This window comes from Drosophila simulans, chromosome 3R (genome assembly GCF_016746395.2).
Source record: "Drosophila simulans strain w501 chromosome 3R, Prin_Dsim_3.1, whole genome shotgun sequence".
Classification (NCBI taxonomy): Eukaryota; Metazoa; Arthropoda; class Insecta; order Diptera; family Drosophilidae; genus Drosophila; species Drosophila simulans.
Genome location: NC_052523.2, coordinates 17,224,893 through 17,250,112, shown reverse-complemented (window position 1 = coordinate 17,250,112; position 25,220 = coordinate 17,224,893). Strand labels below are relative to the sequence as shown.

The window sequence follows — 25,220 nt, the reverse complement described above, 5'->3', positions numbered from 1 at the left end:
GTTTTTAGTTTGAATGCGGGGCGAAGTGGCAACTCTGCGGGGAGTGCTGTTAAGCAGCTGCAGTGGTGCTGTTAAACGCAAGCAACATATTGTTAATCCAATCCCAATCGAAAATAAACAATAAATAATGGGCAATCATAAAGTTCTTCGATCGGCGGGAAACAATTTGCGCTATTCAATGTACGAGTTCATTGACGCGGTACACAAACGTTCTATTATATGGGAACGAAGCCACCCAAACTTCCATAACCGCGAACTCAGAGATGAGGCCTGGCAGCAAATTGGCCACGAGCTTTGCGCGAATTTTGACGACTCCAGCGAGCCGGAGAGGCAGGAAATAGGTAGGTGGTGCCCTACCTATTTGAGTCTATATCATACATAACTTCCAATTCCAGTTAAAACCCTGCTTAAACGTTGGAAAAACACGAGGGACAGCTACCTACGGGTCAACCGGCTACGTCAAAGTGGCGAGGAGGTGGCCAGAGCTTCCTACATCTACGAAAAGGAACTGAGTTTCCTGCTGAACGTGAAAGCAGAGTCGGAGGACGATGTAGAATCCTTGAAAGAGCAACCCAAGCCTCAGGGCAAACGGAAGCGAGTGAGCACTGCCGCACAGAGATCTGCAAAAACTCCACGAAAGAGAAACTCCGACCAGGAATCGAATATTGAGCCTGCCATCCGCAACCCAGCCATTCCGGACAACATAAATACGGTTTTGGAAGATCTGGGCTGCGCCAAGGGGGACACTGCCACTCCGGAAATCGCATATATTCCACAGTTACCACCAGATCTACCCTGCAGTGCAAACACCGCCTACTTGTCCGCCGATCCTGATCAGGCCTTCTTCGACACCATTAAGCCTCACATGCAGCAGATGTGCGCCGATCGCAAGCTCGACTTTCAGATCGAGGTCCTGAAAATTCTACGCAACTTCAAGCCGAATTGAATATTCACCAGTCAAATCATTTACAAATGCATTTACAATAAGGGCAAAATTCTTTTAACAGCAAGTTAACATAGGCAATAAGAACACAGTTAATCGTTATCGTACATCGTCTAATGTTTAGGGCGCGAAATTTAAACACTGAACTGTAATTTGTAATTAAATATACAAACAATAATATTCACAAACCAAGGGTTGAGCTTTAATGCAACCAATGATTCAATTATTTTTTTAGTTTTTAATAACGCGTCAAATAGTTTTCTCTTTCTGCGTTTTGTGCAATGTATATATTATACGCTTATTTTTGTAATTTTTATAAGAATACAATAGTTGTAGAGAACTAGAATTAGACATAAAAAATAAAAACAATTAAATAACGTATACAAAATAAGCATTTTATTTTGTTTTAAACAATAAATGATCTTACGATGGAAATATATTTCTGTACGTGGTTTTCAATATCAATTTCTGAGTAATAGATTTACAACATGGGTTTGTATGATATATGTATGTACTATGTATGCAAGCACATTGTCCCCATGTGTAATTGATATTTTTACATAAATCCCATGTTCTGTTTTTCATCCCCCCAGCCACTACTTTCTTGGGCCGGATGCTGTTTCAATACATATTTATCGCCTGCAGCGAAATTTTAGTACAAACATAAACTGTCAAAACGATACATAAGCCATCGGATGGCCCATGTTCCAAAGCCGTTCGACCAGTTTCGGCTGATGTTGATAAAAAAAGAGCTTAAACCTGTATTCATACAGCTTGTACCTCTTATGCCAATCGAGTTTTCATTATGTATACCGATTTCTTCATGGTTTTTGCTCAACACAAAGGCAAATTTATGGATTGTACGAGCGTATTTATAAGTAGACACTCCAGACGACACCCCTAAAAAAGAAATCGCTGAAAACCGTTAAGGAAGCCATAGGGGTAACTCAGAGATTTGGATGCGGTGTCGCCTTTCAAGCGTTCCACACTGCTGGGAATTCCCTGAGTACCGTCTATGGGGGGTACGACGATATCGTTACCCCGAATACCCGCCCCCGCACTCCACCCGACAAATGGTACTCGTAACGTCCTGATGATGCCGTTCTCCTCGGGATCGCCCCATTCCATTTCCCACTTAACTGCATATGGTTTTTGTTAGTGGTTGTTTCGGGTTTCGGAAATTTCTGTCTGCGATCGGGACCCTACCCTCCACTTCATCCATTAGCCACGGCTCTGGCAGCTGTTCTACCCTATTAAATGCTCCCTTAGATCCTCGATTCCGACTACCTGCATTTGCTGAATGGAAATGCACTGAGAACTTTTTCGTATTTTCTTTTTCAAGTATTCTATTGCTGTTGTTCATTATTCAAATTAAATTTAATATCAATATCAATAAATTAATACTTAAGCTAAGAAATAAACTTTTTTCTTGAAACAAGCCAAATAAAAAACAAGCAGAATTTTTGTTTAGGGTAAAATACTTATTTATCATGATTGCTTACGCTTTTAGGACTTATAACTATAATTTTTCGCAGTGTACAAAGGCATTCCCAGCGTGTGTAACGTACTTTCCAGCCTTAACGAAACCGGCCACCGAAGGGAATTTAGGGTTTACTACCCCTGGAATCGGTGGTACTCCCCTCGCATACCTGTAGCAATTCTGGGCATCGCAGTGAAATCGAATAATAGACAGGAAGTCCCTTCGTTGGCTTTTATTCCTTTCAAGAGCCAAGCCGCTCTAGTAGATCATGGTGCAGCGATTGTGTCGACCTATGATGCTGGTCTTTGTCCTGGTTTATCCTAAAACTAAGTTGCTAATGTGGTGGTCATAGGCATCTGAGCCCGACTCAGGTGGAGTTATCCAGAACAACCACCTGCGTGTTTTGGTATCTTCGCCAGGCACTCTCCGCCCTTTCCAAGTATTCACCGATCTCCTGTCGCTTGCTGAGAAGGTCGTACTTCTCTAGAGCCAACTTGAGGAGCACGTACTCCAGGCTTCGAATCCCTCCGAGATTGTTTGGATCCCTTAGGTTATCCACTAGGATAACGAACTTCTTCAGCAGCTCCACCAGCTGCCCAAAGTTGGTCAAATCATCGAGATTAGCATCCACCTCGTTGACGTATCGCATACTCTGCTTAATCCTTCTGGCCAAATCGGTGCTCCTGCCAACCAAGGGTGATAGCTCCGTATTCAGCTGTTGCACCGATCTGCGCGTATCGGTCACCTTCAGCAACGCGTCCTGGTTATACTGATCCTGATCCGTCCACTGGGTCATCGGAGCCTTAGTAGTCGCTCCCTCGTTGTCCACCATAGATATCCGATTGTTCTCCACAATAATGGTCTTGTCGATGGTGTCGGATGCATTCGGCGGCTGCGGTACATGGAAATCCAGGGTGAAGTGGAACCGCATGCTACCCTGTAAGGATTAGAAATTTGGTTAGGAAACAGCCCGCATGCTTGCACAATCGAAAACATGCCTGGACCAAAGTTAGTATTGCTAGGAAAACCAAAATAGTCGTAGAGGACCACATCTTGACGGCGAACTGGGAAATGTTTGACTGATTCCAAGCTGAAATCTCACGATCAGACCACTTCATGCAATCCAGGCTCGACATCGCTGCTTATCAAGCCACGGGGTTATCACACATCGTTCCCACTTGACCGATAACAGATTCATTCACATTCGATGAGTTTTCTAGCTTTGGAAACACATAGACTGGGGAGCCCGCGGTGGGGGGAATTTTCCATTGCCAGACAAAGCGCAAGTCACGTGTTCGCCGAGATGAAAAGTCAGTACAGTGAGGTGAGCGATTGCCAACCTAAGACCATTTCAAGGTGCTTGGAATAGCAAGTATTTCAATTTGCTGAGAGCTTCGTATCCAATATGACCTCTATGGAAACTAGTAAGTTCTTTGAACCTGCCGAGGGTATACAGAAATCAGAATAATCTGAAACTGACTAAACGAATGCCGTATGTGCCTATTAATATTAATTAGTGGTAGTTGTACTGTAATAAAACAATGAGTATGCAGATTGAGGGTGATCTGAATGCAGTTATTATCAATTGGCTGATATGGATATATCCATCCCTATAAAGTTCCCACTTGAAATACAAATTTAAACAAAAAATGTGTGCTATGTGCTACATATAATCGTAATACATTTGACATAAAAGATTCGATGGACTGGTTAATAGCCCGCATGGTTATTTGGAGTCCGTGAATCATCCACCTTTTTTGGGAACCCATTTCACAAAGTCATTTCCGTTACGAACTCAACCGAATTTCCGACTCTCTGAGGGTTAACATCTGCTCGACTACACTACGCTTATCATCCGTCTGAGGTAACAACAAGCGCTCTTATCACTATATATGATGTTTACGCGTGCAATAATAATTATAATGTACACAGAGCCACTATAGCGATAAGGTGCGAATGCTATCAGGGTTCGCAAGTACCCCACATATATGTATGTACATATGTATGTATGTAGACAGTCGGATGTTTGTTTGTGCGAAAGTATGCCTTAATTTAGAAAATGGTATCAAAGCAGGGCAGTTCATGGAAGCGAAGCCATGGCGATAGGGGCAGGCCAAAGAAAAGCATAAAATGTGGGAATACGAATGGGAATCAATAGTAGAAATTGCGCAGCAGAATGAAATTATTCCACTGCCTGAAAATAACAAAAACCGAAAGGAAAAAAAAAAAAATAAAATAACCGTTGACACACACTCACATGATTGCCCATAATATATTCACAATTTATACACCTAAAAAAACTGTTGATATTTTTATGAACACGAAACAACCAAAAGTTCAAGTGGAGTTTTTCAGCTGTTAATTTTCTTTAAAAGTTTCGATAAGAAAAAAAACATAGTGTTTCAGCGAAACATCATGGAAATAACAGCAATAAATGAAAACCGAAAAGATTTAATCTTTATAGCCCATAAATACATTAAAATACACTACCAGCATTCACTTGAAATGAATATTTTTCTCTTGTGTGTTTAACTTATTTTTATATTTAATTTTTTTTTATATTTTTCTTCGCCATTTGCGTACTTTGCACGCATACGTGCATACATACATATGTATGGTTGTACAAAAATACAGCGGAGTGGGGAATGGGGACTGTGACCAGGGGGACGTAGGAGGTGGGTGGCCAAGGGGTCGTCAGAGACCAACGCACAAAACTTGTAAATACGAACGCCGCCCATCTCGCTCCACCAGTATCTCCATCCCGCTCGGCACACAGCGCGTGTGGCGGCACAACGTGAGCATTCGGATGTGTGTGTATCTTACAGATACCAATTGCGTAGATACAGATACATCTACGGGGCCAGTTCGAGACCAGTGCACGCAGCTTTTTGTTTTGCCACATCTCGTTTTGGATACCCCGCAGTTAGGGTATATTGGGCGAAAGCGTATTCGTTTCTATTTAGAACGTTTTGCTAATAAGCATAACAACTTATTTTAAATTCAGAAATTTATTAGTTATAAGCAATGTACATCAAAATGATGTCAAAATGCCAATCAAGGGGTATGAACGTTTCCATTAAGTCACGTTTCCCCATGATTTATACATTTATATGTTTTTTCTTTAGCTCTGGTCTTTTGTTTTTATGTTTGCAATCGCGAATTCGAACGGTCGTGAGGGAAGGGGGCGAAGTATCTGCCCCCTTACCGACCAACCTCGCTGAAATCCACTATCGCCGCCGCCATTTATAGTTTGCAATTAGCTTAAGCAAAGCGCCATAAAAATAAAAGAGTAGCAACCGAAAGCAAAATAAAAACAAAATTGTTTACGCTTTTGATTTGCCTTAAGTTTGTGTGCAGACATACAGACATCCAGGGCAACAAATATGGGTAGCACACACAGATACACCTCTTGTGAAGCTTAAAATCAACAATGCACGAGCACCTCGACTACCTGATACCCATAAATATTAAAGTTACATCTAAATATTTTATATTTTTATTTCAGTATTGAGTTTTAAAACAGGCCTACATATTTACTCAGGGTGCTTTTCGTCACTACGTAAACATTGTCCTCAGTCATGCATACATACATACATATGTATGTACGTGTATGTATATTTCTCGGGGGTGGCCTGAAAACCGTTGAGAGCATAACAAAAAATTAAAGACTTGCGGGGCTCAGCATTAAACGAATTCGACGAGGGGAAAACGCTTTTGATGCTCAAATATGGACAACCCGTACAGTTATTGTCTTGTATTCATTCGACTCGATCGGATATAGTACATATAAAGTACAAGCATAATGGTAAGTACATATGTATGTACATATGTACATACATATATACATCAGAGGTAGCGAAGCGGTAAACAACGACACCGAATTCAAAACCGAAGCCCATTGCCAACATAGTGTGTTGTCTGTGAATCCAGTTTTCTTTTGCGACATCGTTTATAAAGAAATCCCAAAGCGGCGGGGTAAAAAACACAAACATCAAATGCAGAGTAACAACAATTAGGGTGATGATTCATTTCATCCGAAACTCAAATCGTTTTCGAGACTTATCAAAGCACGTTAAAATTGATCTAAATGGGTATACAAATTTCACACATATTATTTTTTTTTTAGAAAACTGCATTTAAAACGTGTAAAGTTGCAGCATATTTGTTTCTCTGCGTGGAGCGGTAGGTGCGAGATGAGGTGATTCGAAGCACGTTCGCCACTCACTCGGCGTCCGTTTTTTTGTCTTCGAGCAACCTCTAGAGAAATCCACCTAGATAATACTAGTTTGTACCGCCAGTGAGTCACATTCGTGTTTTGCCCACTTACCTCTGAACTAAACTGATCCAACAGCTCTCTCTCCACTGTCCTCCTTCTGGGATCGCCACTTTTCGGGGGTTCCATCGCAGTCGGGCCATTTTCCCTCCTAACTCGAAATATCCAATAAGCCATCCATCCATATTCACTTCAACTTTGTGCAATTTTGCAATCAGCCAAGCTCTATTTTTAAGCAACTGTTTAAACAAAGAACTCATAGGAAATCATAATCATATGTTAATGGGTTTCTAAATATCTAACCAAATGGAAATTCCCTTCCCTCGAAACTCGAGAAGTTGCCTTGACTCAATTTTTTCTAATCGGATTTGTAAGCTGTTTTCAGTTTGAAAAAGTTAAAAAAAAAGAGCGTATCTAATGGATTATAAGCTTATTTCTGATCCAAGAACTGAAAACTTCAAGCTAGTAAAAATAAGAGCTGGGCTAAAAAAATCCAATTATTTACTATATGACATGCGGATTTTCGAGCCGGAGAAGTTGGACGTCATCTGGATCTCGACGTTGGGGGTTTCCATTGAAAATATTTGTATCTCTCTGTTCACTTTTTAGGGGATTTGGGGAAGGTGGCTGGGTTGGGTGGGAATGGGATGTGGGGATGTGGGGATTCATCGACTGGCTGGGGTGCTTTTTGGGAGGGGATTTACACATTGATTGTTTGACCGTTAGGCAATTGTTTGGTTTGCTTGAGTTTTAACTTGACTTGACTTTGCTGCTAGCTGAGCTCTCCTCTGGCTAAGATCTTATCGATCGTCTCATATCAATTGATGTATATAAACTTCTTATACATTTATGTATCTATTTTGTGTAGTGGTGATGTGGTAAAACCTTTAAACATTTATCGTTATCATGCTGACTGCTGTGTAAGAATCTATAAAATGCTTACATGTTGCGTATGTATATAAATTTCCTCAACTCACAATGACAATTCGCACTTATCGCATAGTTGTTTATGGATTCGCCGATCCGATTGCGGTTGCACAAATAGTAGGCATCTACTCAGAACTAACATAGGAACAATCAGGATAGTTTTTCACATCTAAAACGGAGTTGGAAATGGTTCTATTACATATGCCCTTCGGCTCTGTAAAGTTGCTTATCGTTTTATTTTACTTTGCATGCATGTATGTATGTCGCAATATCTGAGTGTTTGTGAAATCGCAGCACAAATGCAGCTGCATTTATATATATATGTATGTATGTATGTATATTTATATGCATATATACTATATGCGCATTTTCCTTTGTCTCGATCTCCTAGCAAAGCGCTTTTTATTTTTCAATTTTATTCTGGTTCTTTTCTGTCCGCTTAGATATTGTGCTGAAAACAAAAACATGTGAGAACCTCGCGTAGTGGAATTTTTCGGAGCACATGTTGTTCGAATCTTCTGGAATGTGGAGGGGGGTTATGGTTCTGTACGGGGGGTATATTATGGTTATGAGGATTTTGCCGATTAGCTCTGGAATTAAAATTGCCAACGAAAAACTGTACGTGATAACGCAAATAAAAACACAAATTTCAGGATTTTTTTTGGTTAATCATACAAAGCTTTAATAAATTTCTTTACGAAAGCCATGTACAATTGTTTATTTGTTTTTTTTTCTATTGTTTTGTTGTTGTTGTTGTTTGGTTTGTGGGGTTTTCTTTCTTTTTTCTCAAATTTTAAAAGTTGACTTGGATTTAACACATTTTCAATATTGCTTTACAATTCTTCTCAGATTTTTATTCACAATCGTTTCTATAATTACAATATTGAATGGCGAGTTTGCTCTTCATATTCGCATTCATCTTATGGTCCATTTAAGGTAATTGTGAGGGTATTTAATTAATCGTTTTCTCTTCAGTTGTATTTGTTTTTAATTTGTATACATACCAGGTTTAAAAATATAGCAAAGTATCACAAAAAATTGCAAATTAAATTGTAAATTAGATCAATGGAGAAATTAAAAAAATACATAGTGCATGGTTGCTTTCTTTTCATTGTTTTTAGAACGACGAATCATGTTTCGGCTTAAATAAAAGAGGTTAAAAATAATATTCGAACTTGGTCGAATCGTCGTCGTTACGCTTTAAGTTTAAATTAAAAAATTGAATTTGAATTATAATTTCAGAGGCCTTCGACTCGCAGTCGCCTTGGTTGGGGACACAAACGCCTTGGACTCGCAGCATGGAGAGCTCCGCCGCGATCTTGTTTCGGGCTCCCAACTTTGAAATGGAAATTAATTTGTACTGATTGGTGTTGAAAAAGTCAGCGGGCCGGAACGTTTGTGCCCACAGTCCACGGCAGAGCCGGCGAATCTGGGCTGTTTTTGTCTGTTTTGAGAGGAGTGGTTTTCTCTTCTTTTGAATTTTACAAATAGGCTTTGTATCTGTATCTGTATCTCTATCCTGCTTCAATGAAATCTAAGCTGTTCTCCGCTTAAACTGACGTCCAGTAAGTAACAAACGTTTTGCTTACACTTAAAAAAAAATGCAAAATTCTGCGCGACAAGTTTAGAGTTTTTCTGTGGGGTGTGTGTGTGTACTTCGTATGGGGGGCGGGGGGTAAATGGGGGTGAGCTGGGGCTTTCCCGAGCACTGCTCGAGTGACCCCCACTGCTCGGTTCAATACTCTAAGTAGTGGGTATGTGGTGGATGGGGTGTACTTGTAGTGTAACTTGAAGATACAAGCTTTAAAGCTACCAATATATGACAACTTGCTCAGTAAACCTAAACAGTACTTGACTTTTTTGGCTTTTCAACATTTTTAAAACTATCATCGAGTGTTTTGTTATAGTTTCATATCTCTTCATCTCTCATTCTCGTGTTTCATAATTTAGCTGGTTCGGGAAGTTAAACAATATGCATAAACAAAACTCAAGTGCGATCTTATTTCTGGGGTTTTCCACTATCAATTACGTTTTGGGGTTCCTTTTGTTTTTGGCTTATCACTTCGGTGCCAATTCACTTGGCAAAAACACATAACAAAACTCACGCTGCCTCTTTCTACGCAAAATACAAATAACTTTGGATTCGCTGGGGATATATCGGGAAGTATGGGATGCTTGCTTGGGGTGGCTTAAATAATTTACATACATATTAATATTAACAATTAATAAGTAATGCTAATAATGAAAATAAGGTACTGGGTTCAAGTGTTTCAGTATTGAGCATCAACGAATAGTTTACATAAAGTAGTTTCATTTCATCCTCATCTCGCGATTACTATATCTTTTCCTCTCTCGTAAAGCCTTCGCTTTGGGGATTGCAACTTATAAAGTTTTTAGTTGTTTTCACAATTGTTGTTTCCGCTCGGCGCAAGATCAAACATATTTTGGTATAAATAAAATCTTGCTTGCGCCAATTGCGTGCTACCACATTTACAAGTGCTGATCTTATGATCTTATTCTTATTGTTTATCGATTTCTCGTTTTTAGAAAATTTTATTTGAACATTTTAGCGTTGTTCCCTTTTATGTACAATTCAAGAATGTTTAAATTAGAATTTTTTAAAGCCATTTCGCAATTATACATTAAGAATAATTAAACATGTTCGCAGTTCGCATTTGTAGCTCAGTATTTTTGGGCAATTGCTTCCCTATCGCGCGACGTAAAACTAAAAGTAATGGAAGTATCTAGGTTGGTCAAAATTACAATACAATTGTGGATCAATATTTCTTAAGGTAGAGGAGAGTTACAGGTGTTGATTTGCTTTTCATAGGCAAGTTGAGTGCATTTTGCGCTGCGGCTCTGCTGCTGCTCTGCTGCGGCGGCTGCGTTGAGTTGTTGTCGTTGAGTTTTTGTTTGAATTAGTCTTTGTGATTTGGTGGGTATACGATTTATAGTAGTTGCATTATTATTATTATTATTAGTTAATAGGTATTATCGTGTCTCTTGAATAAACTCTGTTAGCTTTTGCTGCTCTCTGCATTTTTTCTTTATCAACATTTAAGGTACGTTGCACATTTTGTCCGCTTTTCGGGGGATAAACATAAACTGTACGTTATGTTGCGCTTCTAGCGTCCATTTTTGAATTACTCATAAATATTATTATATTTATAATTTTACTTATTAATTAATTTTCAAGTCTATTTGCGTATCACGTTTAAAACAATGTTCAGTTGTGAAGTATCCGTTGTTAGACATATAAAGTTCTCCTTCCTCTGATCGGCTTTTCCTTCGCTTAAGTCCTCATTCCATTTGGTTTTCCTTGTATTTCAGCCGGGCATCCATTGGGTGTTGTACTGGTTGCAGTTTGTCGATTGGCTGGCTGTCTCTATAAAGATTGCGCATTGAAGTTGACAGTGGAGTTTTGGAGTTTGGGGGGATGTTCTATGTAGCGGGGAATTTTGCATCTTTTTCGCTGTGTTGATTTGTTCTCATTGTCGTTCGTTGTTGATGTTCTTTCTTGTCGGTCGGTTGTGTGAGGACAGTTGTTTGTGTGTTTTACTTGTATTTTGTTTACTTTCAGTTTTCTTTCCTTGAAACAGTATTTCTCTTCTCACTTTATAGCTTCTCAAATTGGTTTAATTGTTTTATGATACACACTTGAGATCACAAACATTACTCTTGTTTTTTTTTTTGTTTTTGTTTAAAAAAGTTCAAATTTCCAGTTGAAATGTTTTCGCTTTTTTTGTAAAAGTTTTTTCATTTTCCATTTTTTGTTTTGTGTTTTTGTTAATTTTTTTTGTTGATTTTATGTTCATTTCGATTTTTTTGCAACTCATTGACGGGTTCGGGGTCCACCGGGTGTTCTTGCCATTCATGTCGGTCCTCCAGATCCATCTTCAGATCCAGCTCTAGATCCAGATCCTGTTCCTGCTTCCCTGCTCCTGACACTGATCCTCCAGCACCAGTGTGGTTACGACTGCACATTAAGCAGCAACTTCAGGTTGTGCGTGTCGAAGTCATCGAGGAGATTCCGCTTCGAGCGGCCTGTCTGCATCGGCACCTGGAACTTGGGCATCGACGGCATCATCATGGGAAGCTTACCCTCCGACCTGGACAACGTCCAGTGCTGCGGTGGCTTGGGCAGCGCCGTTGGAGCTGGTGCATCAAAGCACTTGCTGCCCGCGAAATGCGTCAGTGCGGTGGGTATGAGTGGGTGCTGCTGCTGCATCTGCATCTGGTGCTGGGGCGATATCTTTCCGCCTAACGAAGGGCTCTTCCTCTGCTTGCGAGCCGATCCTCCGACGATTCCCGGCGAGAAGCCTCCACCCAAAATGGTGGCTGGTGACTGCCGCACCTGCATAGCTCCCTGGGGCGAACGTCCTCCTCCGTTCTTTCGGTTGTTGTTGGCAAAGAAGAAGCCTCCACCGCCTACAGAGGATCCCTGCTGCTGCTGCGGCGACTGGCGCTGCTGCTGCGACTGCTGATACTTGTTCTTGGATCCGGTCGACTGGGATTGGGACTGCAGTTGCCGCTGCCTCTGGTTGGGGGGCGTGGCAAGGGCGGATAGACCCAGGCCAAGACCGAGACTCGTGGGCGAGGAGCTCAGGAATTGGGCGTTATTTGTACTGCTGGCAATACTGTTGGAATGTGCAGTTACCAAGGGCGTTGCTGGTGCGGATGCGGATACGGATGTGGGGGAGACGGGTGCGGATGTGGGCGAGGGGGTGGATGAGTTGGATGCGGAGGTCGCTGATGCTGCTCCCTTTTTTAATCGTATGGACTTGGTGGCCGATGCGGTTGTCATTCTGATGTTGTTCCTAACGCTATTGTGCGAGTATGTCATAGTAATTTCGTCGCTTTCCGATCTCTGGATCGATATCTCTCTCTCTCCGCTCTCCTCTTCTCTTTCTCTTATTAAAATTTCTGCTGTTTTGCCTTTTTGTTTTTGGTTAATTCGCTAAATTAATGCTTAACGTTAAATATCACACGCACTTAAATCAATTCTTTATAAATCGAAACCAAACGCCTTCTGTTTCTGATTCTGCTTCTGCTGCTATTGCTATTGAGATGTTGATGTAGCTGCGCCGCTCTATTTTCTTTGGTAGCTGATAGTCGCCGAAGTTGAGATGACCTCCAAAATGGAAACGAAAAGGGCGACGGGCGGCTGAGCACGTAGCTGCTTTCCACTTCTCCTTTATGTTTTATGTACAGCTGCTGTTTACTTTACTTTATTTAGTTTTACTTGTAACGTTATGTATTGTTTATCAGTCTGTTGATTTATCTCTTTTACTCCGGTTAAGCTATCCTTAGCTATAATTTCGCAAACTCTTTCTGTTCTTCGCTGATTCAACTGCTGCTTTCGCATTCCAAGCCGTGCTGATCCTGTTTTTTGGAGAAGAGCGAAAGAAACCATTGAAAAATCGAAGCGATACATATTGGCTTATGTTTAAAGGGAGACAGTTGGAGTATTTCATCAACCGCATTAAATACAATGCTCAACAAAATTATGTTAAGTTAACAACGAAAACTGCAGTTTATTTAAATACATTCTGACGTTAAAAGGCCTATATTTAAATTTAGGTTGAGTAAGAAAGGTAATTATGTACATAGACATCAGAATTCCCTTTTTACCTGCGTACGAAATGTAACGTTTCAAAGGTAAAACAAAGCACTTATATTTCGATGGCCGCGTGTGTGTTTATAATAAGAAACGGGAATCCGAAAAGGGGAAATAAGACATGGAAAGATTACATTTCCAGGTAGCAACAACCTGTAACGTAGTGCTAACTACGTAACGGCTGCATTATCGTCTCAGCGTGTGAGTGTGTGTATACTGTGTGTGCTATTTACGTCAACAAAAGGTGTTTGTTTGGCTATTCAAGCAAACTTGGTACGTCAGAGGGACGACCCCACATGTATATATAACCATACATATGTACATTTATTTTGCGAGAATACCTGAATTAATGAATAAACACACACACGCGCATACATACACGCGCAGCAATAACTAACACAATTGCGACTTACTTTTTTGCCGTAGACCTTCTCACACCAACGAGCGTGCGAGCGTGTGTGTGTCGCAGTTTTCTCAGCCACTTCGTTATACAGATTTCGATATTTCGACAAGCGTTATATACAAAATGGGTTGAGTTTGGTTTAAAAGTTGCCTTGATTTGGATGTTTCACTTTAAAATGTTGCGGAAATTGGTTTGCTTTGCGTTTTTTTTTTTGCTCTTTTCTTCGGATTTTATTTGGGGTTATGTGTGGATGTGTTCGCAGCTGTGTATATATGTGTGTGTGTGTATTGTAAAATCACTTTCAAAATGGCGACGGGCTGGCTTCGTATTTATATATTTATATATATATATATAGATGTAATTCCGCTTAAAGCTTTCTCTTCACTTACAGACAAAGGCTCAAAAAAATCACACTTTCAACTGATTCTGATTCGGATTTTGTTAAACTCTTATGTACACCACCGTCTATTGCGCAGCGTTTATTTCGAATTTGATTTCCGTTATTTGCGCTCGCCAAGTACTCCACTTTAGTGTGTGCTTTTTTGTAGCCTCACTCGTTGTACTTCGACGCGTATTAAAATATTAAACTTTACACAAATATTTGATTTATATCACTTAACTTAGGACATTTACAATATGCGTTACATATATATTTATTTTTGTAGCAGAAATTTTAATCGATATCTTTATCTTCTTCGCTTATGCTTGTTCTTTGCGCATCGGTACGCTTGCCTCGAATTTTCCACCATGACTCACACAATCGCAAGACTGCGTGGACTTTTATATGCCCGCTGCGGCATTGCCAGGGCAAAAAAATAAATTTCCCTCTTTATGTACATCGAAATATGTTTATGCAACTCTGGGTTCGAGTCACGGGTGAATCAGTGGATACTCAAACCGGGAAGAGTAAGGCCTGTTCAGACAAGCGGTGACTGCTGTTAGTATATTAAAGATTAATTTTAATTGTTTTTACTCAAAATTGTCAATATTGTGTATTCGCGGACTTGGCCGTGAAACAAATGTTCAATATTGGTACAACAAATGAAATCTACCTGCTTTTGATTGCTACCTAGAGAGAGAGTTGAGTTGTCACATCTGCTGTTTTAAGAAAACCAAGTGCGCGGCAAAATTTGAAATTGAATAAAATACGACAGCTGGCATTTTGGAATGGATTTAGGCCTAAATCCGGATTATAGCTATCTTCTGTCAACAAATATTCAATTTATTTTAGTTTGGCGCATAAGCGGTTGTTTTTGGTATATCAATATATAAATAGTAAATAAAACTTTACATGTAAATTTAAAAGATTAAGAGCACGTAAAATGAAAACATCACGTTTGCAATTAAAAATTAAGTCATTAAACACGAAATTGAAGCAATTAAAGATTGTCATCTTCTCCTTATTGGGTATACTATCTTAATTTTAATGGTTGAAGCTCAAATTGAATTCAACGCCCTTGCTATTTTATTGTTTTAGGCACATACATAACTGTTACACAATCTTTTTATCTCGGATTAATGTGACATTAGATTATCAGTTGCATATATCTTTTGAAATATGCCGAAGTAGCTGGGTAACGCAAGTAATTACCGTATACGAATTCAAAGCATCAAAAAATCGGACACAAATTTTGTTTTCCGCGGTTAAAAAGTGCGCGATGGGGTATTATGACATATTTCGTTCAGGATGTCATCGTGGGATGCCCCGTCAAGTGGATAAATAAAATAAAATAAAATAGGATGATGAGAACCGCTTACAACCGGCGACGCGTGTCACTCAAAACCCGCCCATGCTCAGATCCAGCCTGATCAAACCCATTATCTATCCAAATTGCTGCGACAGCATCGTCATTATCATCTCGTTGACCCACCATTGTTATCCCCCGACGGGGTACCCATATAAACAAGTGCACTTTATGTTTACTTGCTTGTTTTTAATACACACCAATCCGCGATTGTGTGGGTTGAGGTGAGAGATACGATTCCTATCACACGTACTTATATGTGTCGCCGGTTTGCCCATCTATATATTCTGCAGCTGTGTCTGTGCTGGTTTTCTATTGTTCATGAGTCCGGCTTTGTATATAAAGGTGATCAATCTCGCAGTCTAAAATTCAGTTCACTTCAAACGCGACTCGAAGCCGGTTTTTGCGAAAGTCGAATCTTTTTTATTCTAGTTGTGATTTCGTGGAAATTTCGATTGTTACTCAAAATGCGTTTCGCTCTGTTTGCTTTTCTAGGTACATAAAAACAACTCTTTTAATTAGCATCAATAAAAAATACAAAGGGTCCAGTTTAGGTATCGAAAATAAACAAAATTGTAAATACAATTTAGGATAAATCGAAGCAATTTGTTGTATAATTGGAAAGTGCTAAAAATAATTAGATATCCATTAAGACCAAAAGCCCAAATGAATGATCTCACGGACAAAATTATATTGTGATCTACAAAATTATTATGAGCTTTAAACCGTGATGTAATTAAATTTGTAAAGTATCAATACATACTTTTCTAGTTTTAATTTAAGCAAACATATCTGAGCGTCCTTAAGAATTTTAACATGACCATCTTATTTAACAAACTTATTTAGCACTGTGCTTGCTGGCGTTCGTTCTGGCTACTCCGGCGAAGGACACCAAGAAGCCGGCCACCAACAGTTGCCAGCGCAACTGCGGTGAAGTGTACGAGCCCGTTTGCGCCAAGGCCAAAAACAGCAGCAAGGAGCGCCTCCTCACCTTTGGCAGCCCGTGCGTCATGGCCAACTACAACTGCCAGCATGCCGACGATCGTAAGAGATCCTCCACAATATCCTTACAGAATAAAATATAATTTAATCCTTTCGCAGCATTCGAGCAGAAGTCCAAGGGAGAGTGCGGCGGCGGAGTGAGCGTTCGTCTGTCCTAGGAACCGGAAGTCCAATTTCAACACTTTTGACGATTGAACATCTTTCACTGATGGTGCAATAAAATATTCATGTATTTTTTATTCCAACGGGAACGTTTTATTTGTTTTCGACGCAAGCATGTATTTCGCATAACAGAACAGAAAATTTAATTAGCTCTCGGGACTACGTAGGATTCCCCTTCAAAACACACACGTGTATATGCATTCATACAAGATCAGTTCCAGCTATCCTTTAGTATCAATTACAGACGATTCCTAAACTCCTATGCACTTATCAGCAGTCACGCGGCCAATCTGCAATCAAAATCAAAGCATTAATCAGTTTGCACGAGTATTATTGTTATTATTGCAGTAAAAGTGTGTTAAGAGCAACTAGCCAATAGGCAATAAACGAGGATTATTTTGCATTGTCATACATATTAACAAATATGTATGTAGTTCCTCTTAACCGCCATTCACTGTATCCACACCATTTGACTCACCACTCACAGAGCTCTAGCGAACAATAATCGCATACTACGACCTAATGCCAAGTAATATATAGTATATGGTATTGTATTGTATGGTAGAGTACTTATAGTTGTTTTTTTTTTAGTAGTTGTTCAGAGATACGCTCTACTACATTCACAGATTCCGTTCCGCCTCTCAGTTGGCCACCTTCTTCTGCTGCTTGACCTTGTAGTCAGCCAGGGCCGCCTTGATGGCATCCTCGGCCAGCATGGAGCAGTGCAGCTTGACGGGCGGCAGACGCAGCTCCTTGGCGATGTCCGTGTTCTTTAGCTTTCCGGCCTCGTCGATGGACTTGCCCTTCACCCACTCGGTGGCCAGGGAGCTGCTGGCAATGGCCGATCCACAGCCAAAGGTCTTGAACTTGGCGTCCACTATCTTGCCGTTCTCGTCCACCTTGATCTGCAGCTTCATCACGTCGCCGCAGGCAGGTGCTCCGACCAGGCCGGTGCCCACTGTGACATCCTTCTTGTCCAAAGATCCCACGTTGCGCGGGTTTTCGTAGTGCTCAACGACCTGTGGGTTGAAATGGGTAGGTGTGTTAGTCACCGGGGGGTTGTGCTATCACGCTTATCACTTTGCGTGCCGCCTGAAACGCTGTCTATCAGAACGACAACAAATTCGTTTCTTATCTATATTATACAGCTTCTAGTTATTACGAAAGAACCTTCCGCGCGGCAATTGCGAGTTCTAACTTACATTTTCATGATACAATGCCACCGGGACACTTTGTACGCGCTTCAGCTGCGATCGCAGCAACCGGGAGGAGTTTCGCACCAGGGACATATTTAAATTGCTTATGTCAATTAAATAAATCAATTTATTGAACAATTGTTGTGAAATTCGAAGAGAACGGAAAAACACAGGCAACTGCGTGTTAGAAACAGCTGATTGACAGTGTGCCCGTTTTAAAGCAGATGTGAAAGACCAGCTAATGCTGTTGTCGATATGTTATCGATTTTATAACAGATTTCTTATATTTTTATTTACTCCTTAAAAAACAGTACAGTTATTTATTATAAGTTATACGTAATTTTTTATCAGCCATAAAAAGCTGGAATAAATTACCCTCTTGCATTTTAAATCACACTCTGAGTTGGCAGCTAGCCAGGTATTTTGTAAACTCACTCCTATGGTCACTCCCTAATCACAAAGTTTACTATTGCCCACCCACAATTTCTGCCAACTTCCAATATATTTTTACAGCAGCAGACTATGAGTTTCTGAAACTAGTCCCCTAGGTCAATAATATCCACATTCAGTCATGACCTCACGCAAGCGTAGTGGCAGCGGCTCGACCAAGCGGCCCAAGGAGAAGGTTCGCTCGGAGCACCGGATTTGATGAGCTCCGCCCTCGAAGATTTGTGATTTGCTTGACTAATTGGAATTTATTGCAGGTGGTCTATATATACGAACTGTTGTGCCGGGGTGAGGATCCCAGCAGCGAGAGTCCGGAATTTTGGAACGAGTTCTTCCTGCTGCAGCCGAACTTCGAGGCGCTGGAGAATGAGATTGGCAAACTTAACAACGAGCAGCTGCAGCTGGTGAAACCGAACCTGAACACCCTCTTCCAGAGGTGCATCGAAATGCTTGACACGGGTAGACCAGTTTGACCTATTAATATACACCTCAAGCCACCTATAACCCGTGATTTCCCCCAGAAGATCATCCCAAGCGGCTGTGCAACAGCCTACAAACGCTGTGCTCCCTATTCTACGGGATCTTTAAGAAGTCCAACGCAGATCCTACGTTTAACATCCTAAACGAGATCTTCGGTCACGAGAAGATGGACGAATGGCTGAAGCTTCTCATGCAGTACTGCAATCGCATCCTACTGGGCGATGTGCCCGAAAACGCTCGCTTTATGTGCCTCAAACTGCTGCAGGTTCTGGTCACGGGCACGGATAACGTCAACCAGAACGCCCTCTTCGAGCACCTAATGATGCACAGCATGTTCGACGCCTTCGTCAGGCTACTCAGTGATCCTACGTTCCGCAGCCAGCATGGACACGACATCGTTATCCTACTTACTATCCTGGTCAACTATCGCAAGCATGAAGCTACTAACCCCTATGTGGTGCAGCTCTCCATACTCGCTGATGAGCTGGCTTTAAATGGGTAAGTCCATTTAGTATATATTTCTGACAACTTATATTAAAGCAATTGGCTTAAAGAATTTATAATCGAGGGTAATCAAATATTTAAACTGAATCACCAAATTCTTTTATGTGGCAGCAGTTGGTGACTGACGTCATCAAACAGATAACTTGCCACGAGCTCGCATATCTTATTTCGATAGTAACCCGAACTTTATCTTGATTTCAGCTATGGCCAAATGATATCGCAATCGCTAATTGATTTCTGTCGCCAGTACATTCAGAGTCTTAACAATGTGCAATCCTCTTCCTGGTTTTCGTCGCTGTCGAATATTGTGGGCAACATGTTTGTGTCGGATGAAGGATGCGAACGGGTGCAGCAGATCAAGGCGAATAATGGCCTTCTACTTGCGCTCTACGAGGCAGTGCACCTGAATCGGAACTTCATCACAACTCTGGCTCACACGCAGGCGGAGTCCAGTGCCCCGCCCTCGCCCAGTAACACATTGAGTCTGGCCCAACCTGTGCCGGATCTATCCAATGCACCCATCATTGACATTACACAGTATCCCACCAATCTGCTGGTGGCCGTATTTCAGTACTGTTCCATCGTGATGCAGGACAATAAGAACGAATCGAGCATTGCTAATCTGAAGCTGTGTTTCCTCATCCTCACCTGCATTTCCGAGGACCAGTACGCAAACTCTATGATGCACGACAGCAATCTTACTTTCAAAGTCATGCTGCATCGGGCGCAGATGCGACATCGCAAGCTGAATGTTGATCGGGTGGGCAAGTCCCAGCCTTTGGCTGCCACTCTACTGGACCTTCTGGTGGAGTTCATTGTATCGCATTTGATGAAAAAGTTTCCGATGGAGCTGTATCTGCTCTGCATTGGAGTTATCCATCGAATCTTGTGCTATCAAAAGAGATGTAGAGTGCGACTCAATTATCCGTGGAAGGAACTTTGGTCGGCTCTCATTGGCCTTCTCCGGTTCTTGGTCAACCAAGAGCAGACGCTGGTCAAAAAATGCAACATATTCCATCTGTCGCTACAGGTGGTGAATATATTTAATCTGTTTATTACTTACGGTGATACTTTCCTGGCCACAACAAATAGCTATGATGAGCTCTACTACGAACTGAACCGCGAGGAGAAGGTATTTACGGAAATACATGCCATGGGTGAGACTGTTCAGATTCTATCTGTAGAAACAAAACTAACCTTTTTAATTTTAGTTCTTCGCTACACAACGATGCCGGAGTGCGAATACAAAGACGATGTAATCAAGCTCTTAAACGCATTGGTCAATATCCTGGCCATTGTTAAGCACTTCCAGAACAAGATCAAGGAATGGCTGGCAGAACAAGGACTCTCTACGCCCACGGAGGAGCAGATACTCGATGTGGTGCGCAAGAACTACGACCTCACGCTCAAACTGCAGGACTCCCTGGATCAATACGAACGTTACACGGAAACGCCACTGCACACCAACTTCTTCAAGTTGATGGTTCGCGATGTTGTCAATGATACGCGCAAGCACATCTACGGCTATGTGAAGGAGGCCGTGTCTGTTATTCCCGACCAGGAAATACTCCTCACCTCCTCTATGACATCCGTTTCGGCCGGTACAGCCACTCCGGCTTCAGCAACAGCAGTGCCAGAAGCAAAAGCGTTGCCTTCTTTTGCTTAGTTTTGTAATTATATTTTAAATAATCAAATCTCTGGATGCGTAAACTCGATGTAATCTATAAGATTTAAAGTGCTTTGCGAGACTTTTATAGCTAAAACAGTGCACTTAAAGCAAAAACATATTCTGTGCAAGTTTTTTACATAAGTATACAAAATATATAAATATTACATGTATATAAAATCAGACCAAATCACCTCTTAACGAAGTCAAAAACCATTGGCGATTTATTTAACCACGGGGGTAGAACTCAAGTTTTTTTATATCGATCTGTTAAATGTCGCACACTCTCTCGGTGCGCTTCGTCACTACGTGAGAAACTTGCTTACCTGTATAAGAAGAATTTTGAATGTTGGGCAAAATGATTTAGAGAATGTGATTATTATTGTTGCTCTTTTATTTATTCCCAAACTTTCCACGTGTGTATAATCTTTAATTCAAAAATGCGTATAAATATTTGTAAAGTATGATTTCTTTCTGGTTATACAGGCGTGTATATTGGCTCTAAGGATATCGCTACGATTTATAAATGGTATATGTTTAACTTTAGCATGCAATACTTGCACGCATTTAACAATTTGAATGCAATTAAAATTGATCATGGGTCGAAGCAATATGCGAATATCTAATAAAATGTCGAATATATCATTTAAAATGTTAAATATATGAATACATTTAAAATACATAGTAATTGGATGATTTAAAATATACAAAATAATTTGTGTATGAAATTAAATTCTAGTCGCTTTATACAAGTATCCATTGCATTCGATTGATTAATTTCTAGCTCGATATAATAGTTCAGAGGCAGAGCCAAACGATCACTTAAAGGCACAATTAACAGACAATATCGAATTAAATTAATTATATTATATAAGCAATGCCTATACTACCTCTTTGCTCAGCTCGTTTCGTCTGCCCTGGAATTGCGGCCCTAAGACTACATATATGATACTACGGATCTATTTACAATTTCGTATATCGTTCAAGTTGGCTGGTGAATGGTAGTGCTATGAATCTTAATGATTAGAAGTGATCCACCTTGACGGAGACCGTGTGGGCGGCGGCATTGCTGGGCAGGTCGATGTTGTCCCACTCGGTGTGCAGGTTCTTCTCGCTATCGGTCGCCTTGAGGGCCAGTCCCAGTGATGCAGTTCGTCCGGCGCAGTGCGGTATGTTGAGCGTAACCGGTACGAGGAACTCAAGGCCCTGCGGCCCGCACATCACCAACGGTGACAGCATTGTCTCACCTGCGAAGGCAAATAACAAGGCCATTAGTAGGAGATATTTATAATTTCCTTGGGTTTTACAAATGCAAATATAGTTGTGTTTAATAGAGTGTGGTGGTAAAACGTGTGGGGTTATAGGAAGTAGGTAAGTGGACACAGGCATAGACTCCACTCGGTTGGAAACACAAACGATTCGTGCAAAAGATTATAAAGTCTTTGGATAAAAAATTGAAAATAGTTTAGAGGTAACGTGAGACAAAATGTATAAAGGTAGGTCTAAAAATGTATATGATATTACATGCAGGAAGCAAAACTACAAGTTAGTATATATTGCATAAAATCTAAAACTAATGTTTAAACTACAGCAAATCACCAGCCACCATTTCTAAAGGTTAAGTACGTAAAACATAATGGTTATTAACAAAAAACACAAAACAATGCTGTAATAAAAATAAAATCAAGAGGTTTGTGGTAGTGGCGGTGGTTTTGGTGGATGGATACAATACGAAGTAGAGTGGGTTTTTGTGTTTAGTGGGACCAACCATTTTCCATGTCCAGCGGAGGACCGCCGACGGCTTGTCCCATTCGCGGATCGCTCACGGTGAAGTAAATCTCTTGTCGTACTCCGGCCGGAATGGCTCCCGGCGGGATTTGCAGTGAGACGTGCCACAGCTTATCCGCCAGAGTGCCGCCATTAGAGTCGAAGAATCCGCGCGAGGTGCTGGGTTCACGGGGCAGAGTGGGAAAGGGTCCGTTGGCCGGAGGTTGATTATTTACTGGTCCGGCGATGGGCAACGACATGCTGCTACTGAATGGCGTACTGGTCGCATTGGGTGGACCCACTGGCAAGCTGGCTTGTGATGTGTACTGGGTTTCGATGGAGGTGCAGCTGTCGCCGATTGGGGAACTCGGAGGAGGTGCTGTTCGCTTAAGGATATTCGAAATGTGGAAGGGAGCTCTACCGGATCGCGGGGTCGGCGGTTGAACAGGAGCTGGTGGAGGGGCCAGGGGAGAAACCTTATCTGCTGCTTCGAACACGTCATCCGAATCATTCTGTGCTTGTTCCACCATTCCCTCGTTGTGCAGATTATTTTCAATAGCCGTTGGCTGCTCTGTCTGATCAGCAGAGCTCTCAGCGGGATCATTCTGATCCTGAACCTCCTCATCTTCGTCATCATCTACTTCGTCCTGCACAAGAGGAGCTCTCGCTGGATTTTCTATCACCGTGTCCGAAGATTTCTGCAGGTCCGAACGACTTAAGGTCGAATCTTCGATCTGTTCTTCCGGTTGAGCATTAATCTCCACCTGAATCTGCTCGGTTTTGCACTCCTTTTCCTTCTTCTCATCTGTTTCATTTTCTCGGGACTGGAGGATACTCTCTTCACGGGTCTCATAGATTGGGGCTGGTCTGCCCATATCTCTTTTGGATACATATATCGGTTCCGCCATGCTGTCCAGGGCTTCCCGTCTAGTCTGATAGATCTGATCCCTCAGTTGTGACCTCGTTTTCAGAGCACTTTCCTTGGCCTCCCGGCGACTCTGGTATATTGCCTCCGGATTGGAGGCCTCCGACTGGCTGCTGCTGCTCTGGGGGCTAAACTCTCGCTCCATATCCCTCTTGCCCTGGCTAATCCTCTCCTGCATTTCTCGTTTCGATTGGTACAGATGATTCCTCTGCATTTCACGCTGCATTTCGCGTCGAGATTGGTAGAGAGGTTCCTCCTCAGTCTGTTCATTGGCAGCCCCCGGATAGAATCGTCTACGGGTCATTACCTCCGAACTGGGCGCCCTTCGCTGATCGGGCAGCATGTAGGCTCCGTTGCGGGTCTGGTAGATCTCTTGCGGATCTTGTTCATAACCAGGACTGATCATAGGCCTCCTTGGCGGTCCGGGATTTCCTCCACGATCTGCAGTGGTGGTGCTGTGGCGCCTTACAATTCTCCTTCCATTTCTTCCGCCAGAAGCTGCAGCTGCCTCTGCTTGCCTTCTTTCCAGATCGATGCACGCTCGATTCGCATAGAGATCATATTGGTCATATCCGTAACCATTGTCCTGGTGATGCGGCATTCTAGGAACTGTGTTGCCGATATTCCCATAGATATCCTCACCCTCCAGATTCTGGTAGGTGCTGTTCATCATATCCTGCTGTTGCGGCGCGTAGTGACCACCCCTTTGATAGTAGGCATCTTGCGGATGAGGTTGCATCATGCCTTGTCCGCCATGGGCACGCTCCTCAAAGCCAGCTGGATACGTTGGATACTCATCCGGATAGTAGGGTCTTTGCACACCCCTCTCCAGCATCGATTGCTGGCGTCGAAGTCCCTTCGGTTTCCTCTCCGGTTCCACCATGCTGTTCATTCTCCGCAGTGGCCTCGTACTCTTAAGCAGCGCATTCTTTAGTGCCACCAGTGGGCTTTTTAGCACCGATTTCTTCTTCTTATGTGGCGGCAGTGGTGGTGGACCCATCTCCATGCCATGATCATCGTAATACTGCTGTTGGTGATGCTGAGGATACTGCTGGCGCGGCTGACTATGTCCCCTGGACGTTCCATAGTGGCCGTAGTAGTTCGGATCTTGGGCGTGAGGAGGTCGCTCGTGGGGATAACGTGGAGCTGATCGGGATCGCTGCATATGATGCCCTTGGGATGGATGGGCGGCAGGGGGTGGCATGTTATAGTAATCATCGTAGCGCTCATCGTACGGCTCCATTTCGCTAAAGATTTATTATGTGATTCGAAATTTTTGTGTGCAATTAGCAAGGAGTTTTTTTTTTAATGTTTTCGATGTGGGGGATTTCGTGAACTTTAGAACTTTAGCAATCAATTTGTTTATTAAAAATGGCCACCAGAATATGTTTTAATTCGAGGCGGTACATTTCATCATTTAAGTAAGGGAAGTAAAAATATTGAACAAACATGTCTAACTTGCAATTTATTCCTGCAAAACTTTCGCTTACGACACACAAGAAGCGCACGTGTAAAATATATTCATATATTTATATTAAATACTTTGCATATTAACCAAAACTGTAGAATAAACACCATTTACCAAATATTTAAACTTTATTTTAAAGTAGTTTTTTGTTAGTTATCGTTTTTATTTAGAAAGGTTGAATTTACCCAAAACCATAGTTAGATTCAAGATTAACT

General features: G+C 41.6%; 7 protein-coding genes across 16 annotated transcripts in view; 3 read left to right on the top strand and 4 right to left on the bottom strand.

Annotated features, from left to right (window-relative positions):
• Positions 1 to 8: 8 nt before the first annotated feature.
• On the top strand, positions 9 to 1,131 carry LOC6728869. The gene is made up of 2 exons (XM_002104166.4): positions 9 to 341; positions 396 to 1,131. Exons 1-2 carry the CDS (start codon positions 128 to 130, stop codon positions 944 to 946), a joined length of 765 nt encoding a protein of 254 aa, XP_002104202.1. The 5' UTR covers positions 9 to 127; the 3' UTR covers positions 947 to 1,131.
• Positions 1,132 to 2,403: 1,272 nt separating this feature from the next.
• LOC6728868 lies at positions 2,404 to 3,861 on the bottom strand. Its single transcript, XM_002104165.4, has 2 exons — positions 3,422 to 3,861; positions 2,404 to 3,360 (listed from the first exon to the last, which is right to left on the bottom strand). Exons 1-2 carry the CDS (start codon positions 3,557 to 3,559, stop codon positions 2,791 to 2,793), a joined length of 708 nt encoding a protein of 235 aa, XP_002104201.2. The 5' UTR covers positions 3,560 to 3,861; the 3' UTR covers positions 2,404 to 2,790.
• Positions 3,862 to 10,156: 6,295 nt separating this feature from the next.
• On the bottom strand, positions 10,157 to 14,436 carry LOC27207382 (protein MLP1 homolog). The gene is made up of 2 exons (XM_016183076.3): positions 13,654 to 14,436; positions 10,157 to 13,005 (listed from the first exon to the last, which is right to left on the bottom strand). The coding sequence occupies exon 2, from the start codon at positions 12,464 to 12,466 to the stop codon at positions 11,594 to 11,596; it is 873 nt and encodes a 290-aa protein (XP_016035565.1). The 5' UTR covers positions 12,467 to 13,005; positions 13,654 to 14,436; the 3' UTR covers positions 10,157 to 11,593.
• A 1,288-nt stretch (positions 14,437 to 15,724) lies between these two features.
• Positions 15,725 to 16,635, top strand: LOC27207064 (vasotab). Its single transcript, XM_016182815.2, has 3 exons — positions 15,725 to 15,883; positions 16,235 to 16,432; positions 16,490 to 16,635. The coding sequence occupies exons 1-3, from the start codon at positions 15,856 to 15,858 to the stop codon at positions 16,546 to 16,548; spliced, it is 285 nt and encodes a 94-aa protein (XP_016035564.1). The 5' UTR covers positions 15,725 to 15,855; the 3' UTR covers positions 16,549 to 16,635.
• On the bottom strand, positions 16,621 to 17,971 carry LOC27207852 (iron-sulfur cluster assembly scaffold protein IscU). Its single transcript, XM_016183496.3, has 3 exons — positions 17,755 to 17,971; positions 17,031 to 17,571; positions 16,621 to 16,842 (listed from the first exon to the last, which is right to left on the bottom strand). The coding sequence occupies exons 1-2, from the start codon at positions 17,839 to 17,841 to the stop codon at positions 17,194 to 17,196; spliced, it is 465 nt and encodes a 154-aa protein (XP_016035563.1). The 5' UTR covers positions 17,842 to 17,971; the 3' UTR covers positions 16,621 to 16,842; positions 17,031 to 17,193.
• A 190-nt stretch (positions 17,972 to 18,161) lies between these two features.
• Positions 18,162 to 21,028, top strand: LOC6728867 (armadillo-like helical domain-containing protein 3). Of its 2 annotated transcripts, none has more exons than XM_016174998.3 (5): positions 18,162 to 18,373; positions 18,453 to 18,654; positions 18,720 to 19,173; positions 19,381 to 20,336; positions 20,391 to 21,028. In XM_016174998.3, exons 1-5 carry the CDS (start codon positions 18,320 to 18,322, stop codon positions 20,843 to 20,845), a joined length of 2,121 nt encoding a protein of 706 aa, XP_016035562.1. In that variant the 5' UTR covers positions 18,162 to 18,319; the 3' UTR covers positions 20,846 to 21,028. The 2 variants fall into 2 exon arrangements, with proteins under 2 accessions (XP_016035562.1, XP_002104200.2); XM_002104164.4 differs by having other exon boundaries at positions 18,717 to 19,173.
• A 193-nt stretch (positions 21,029 to 21,221) lies between these two features.
• Positions 21,222 to 25,220, bottom strand: part of LOC6728866 (tight junction protein ZO-1) — an 82,757-nt gene continuing 78,758 nt past the window's right edge. For 8 of the 9 annotated variants that reach the window (XM_016177180.2, XM_016177171.2, XM_016177172.3 and 5 more), the window contains 2 exons: positions 22,614 to 24,784; positions 21,222 to 22,092 (listed from right to left, as the gene is read on the bottom strand). In XM_016177180.2, the coding sequence (XP_016035558.1) occupies positions 21,869 to 22,092; positions 22,614 to 24,784 (2,395 nt within the window). In that variant the 3' untranslated portion in view covers positions 21,222 to 21,868. The remainder of the gene's footprint in view (positions 22,093 to 22,613; positions 24,785 to 25,220) is intronic. The other variant, XM_016177177.3, reaches the window with a different exon arrangement.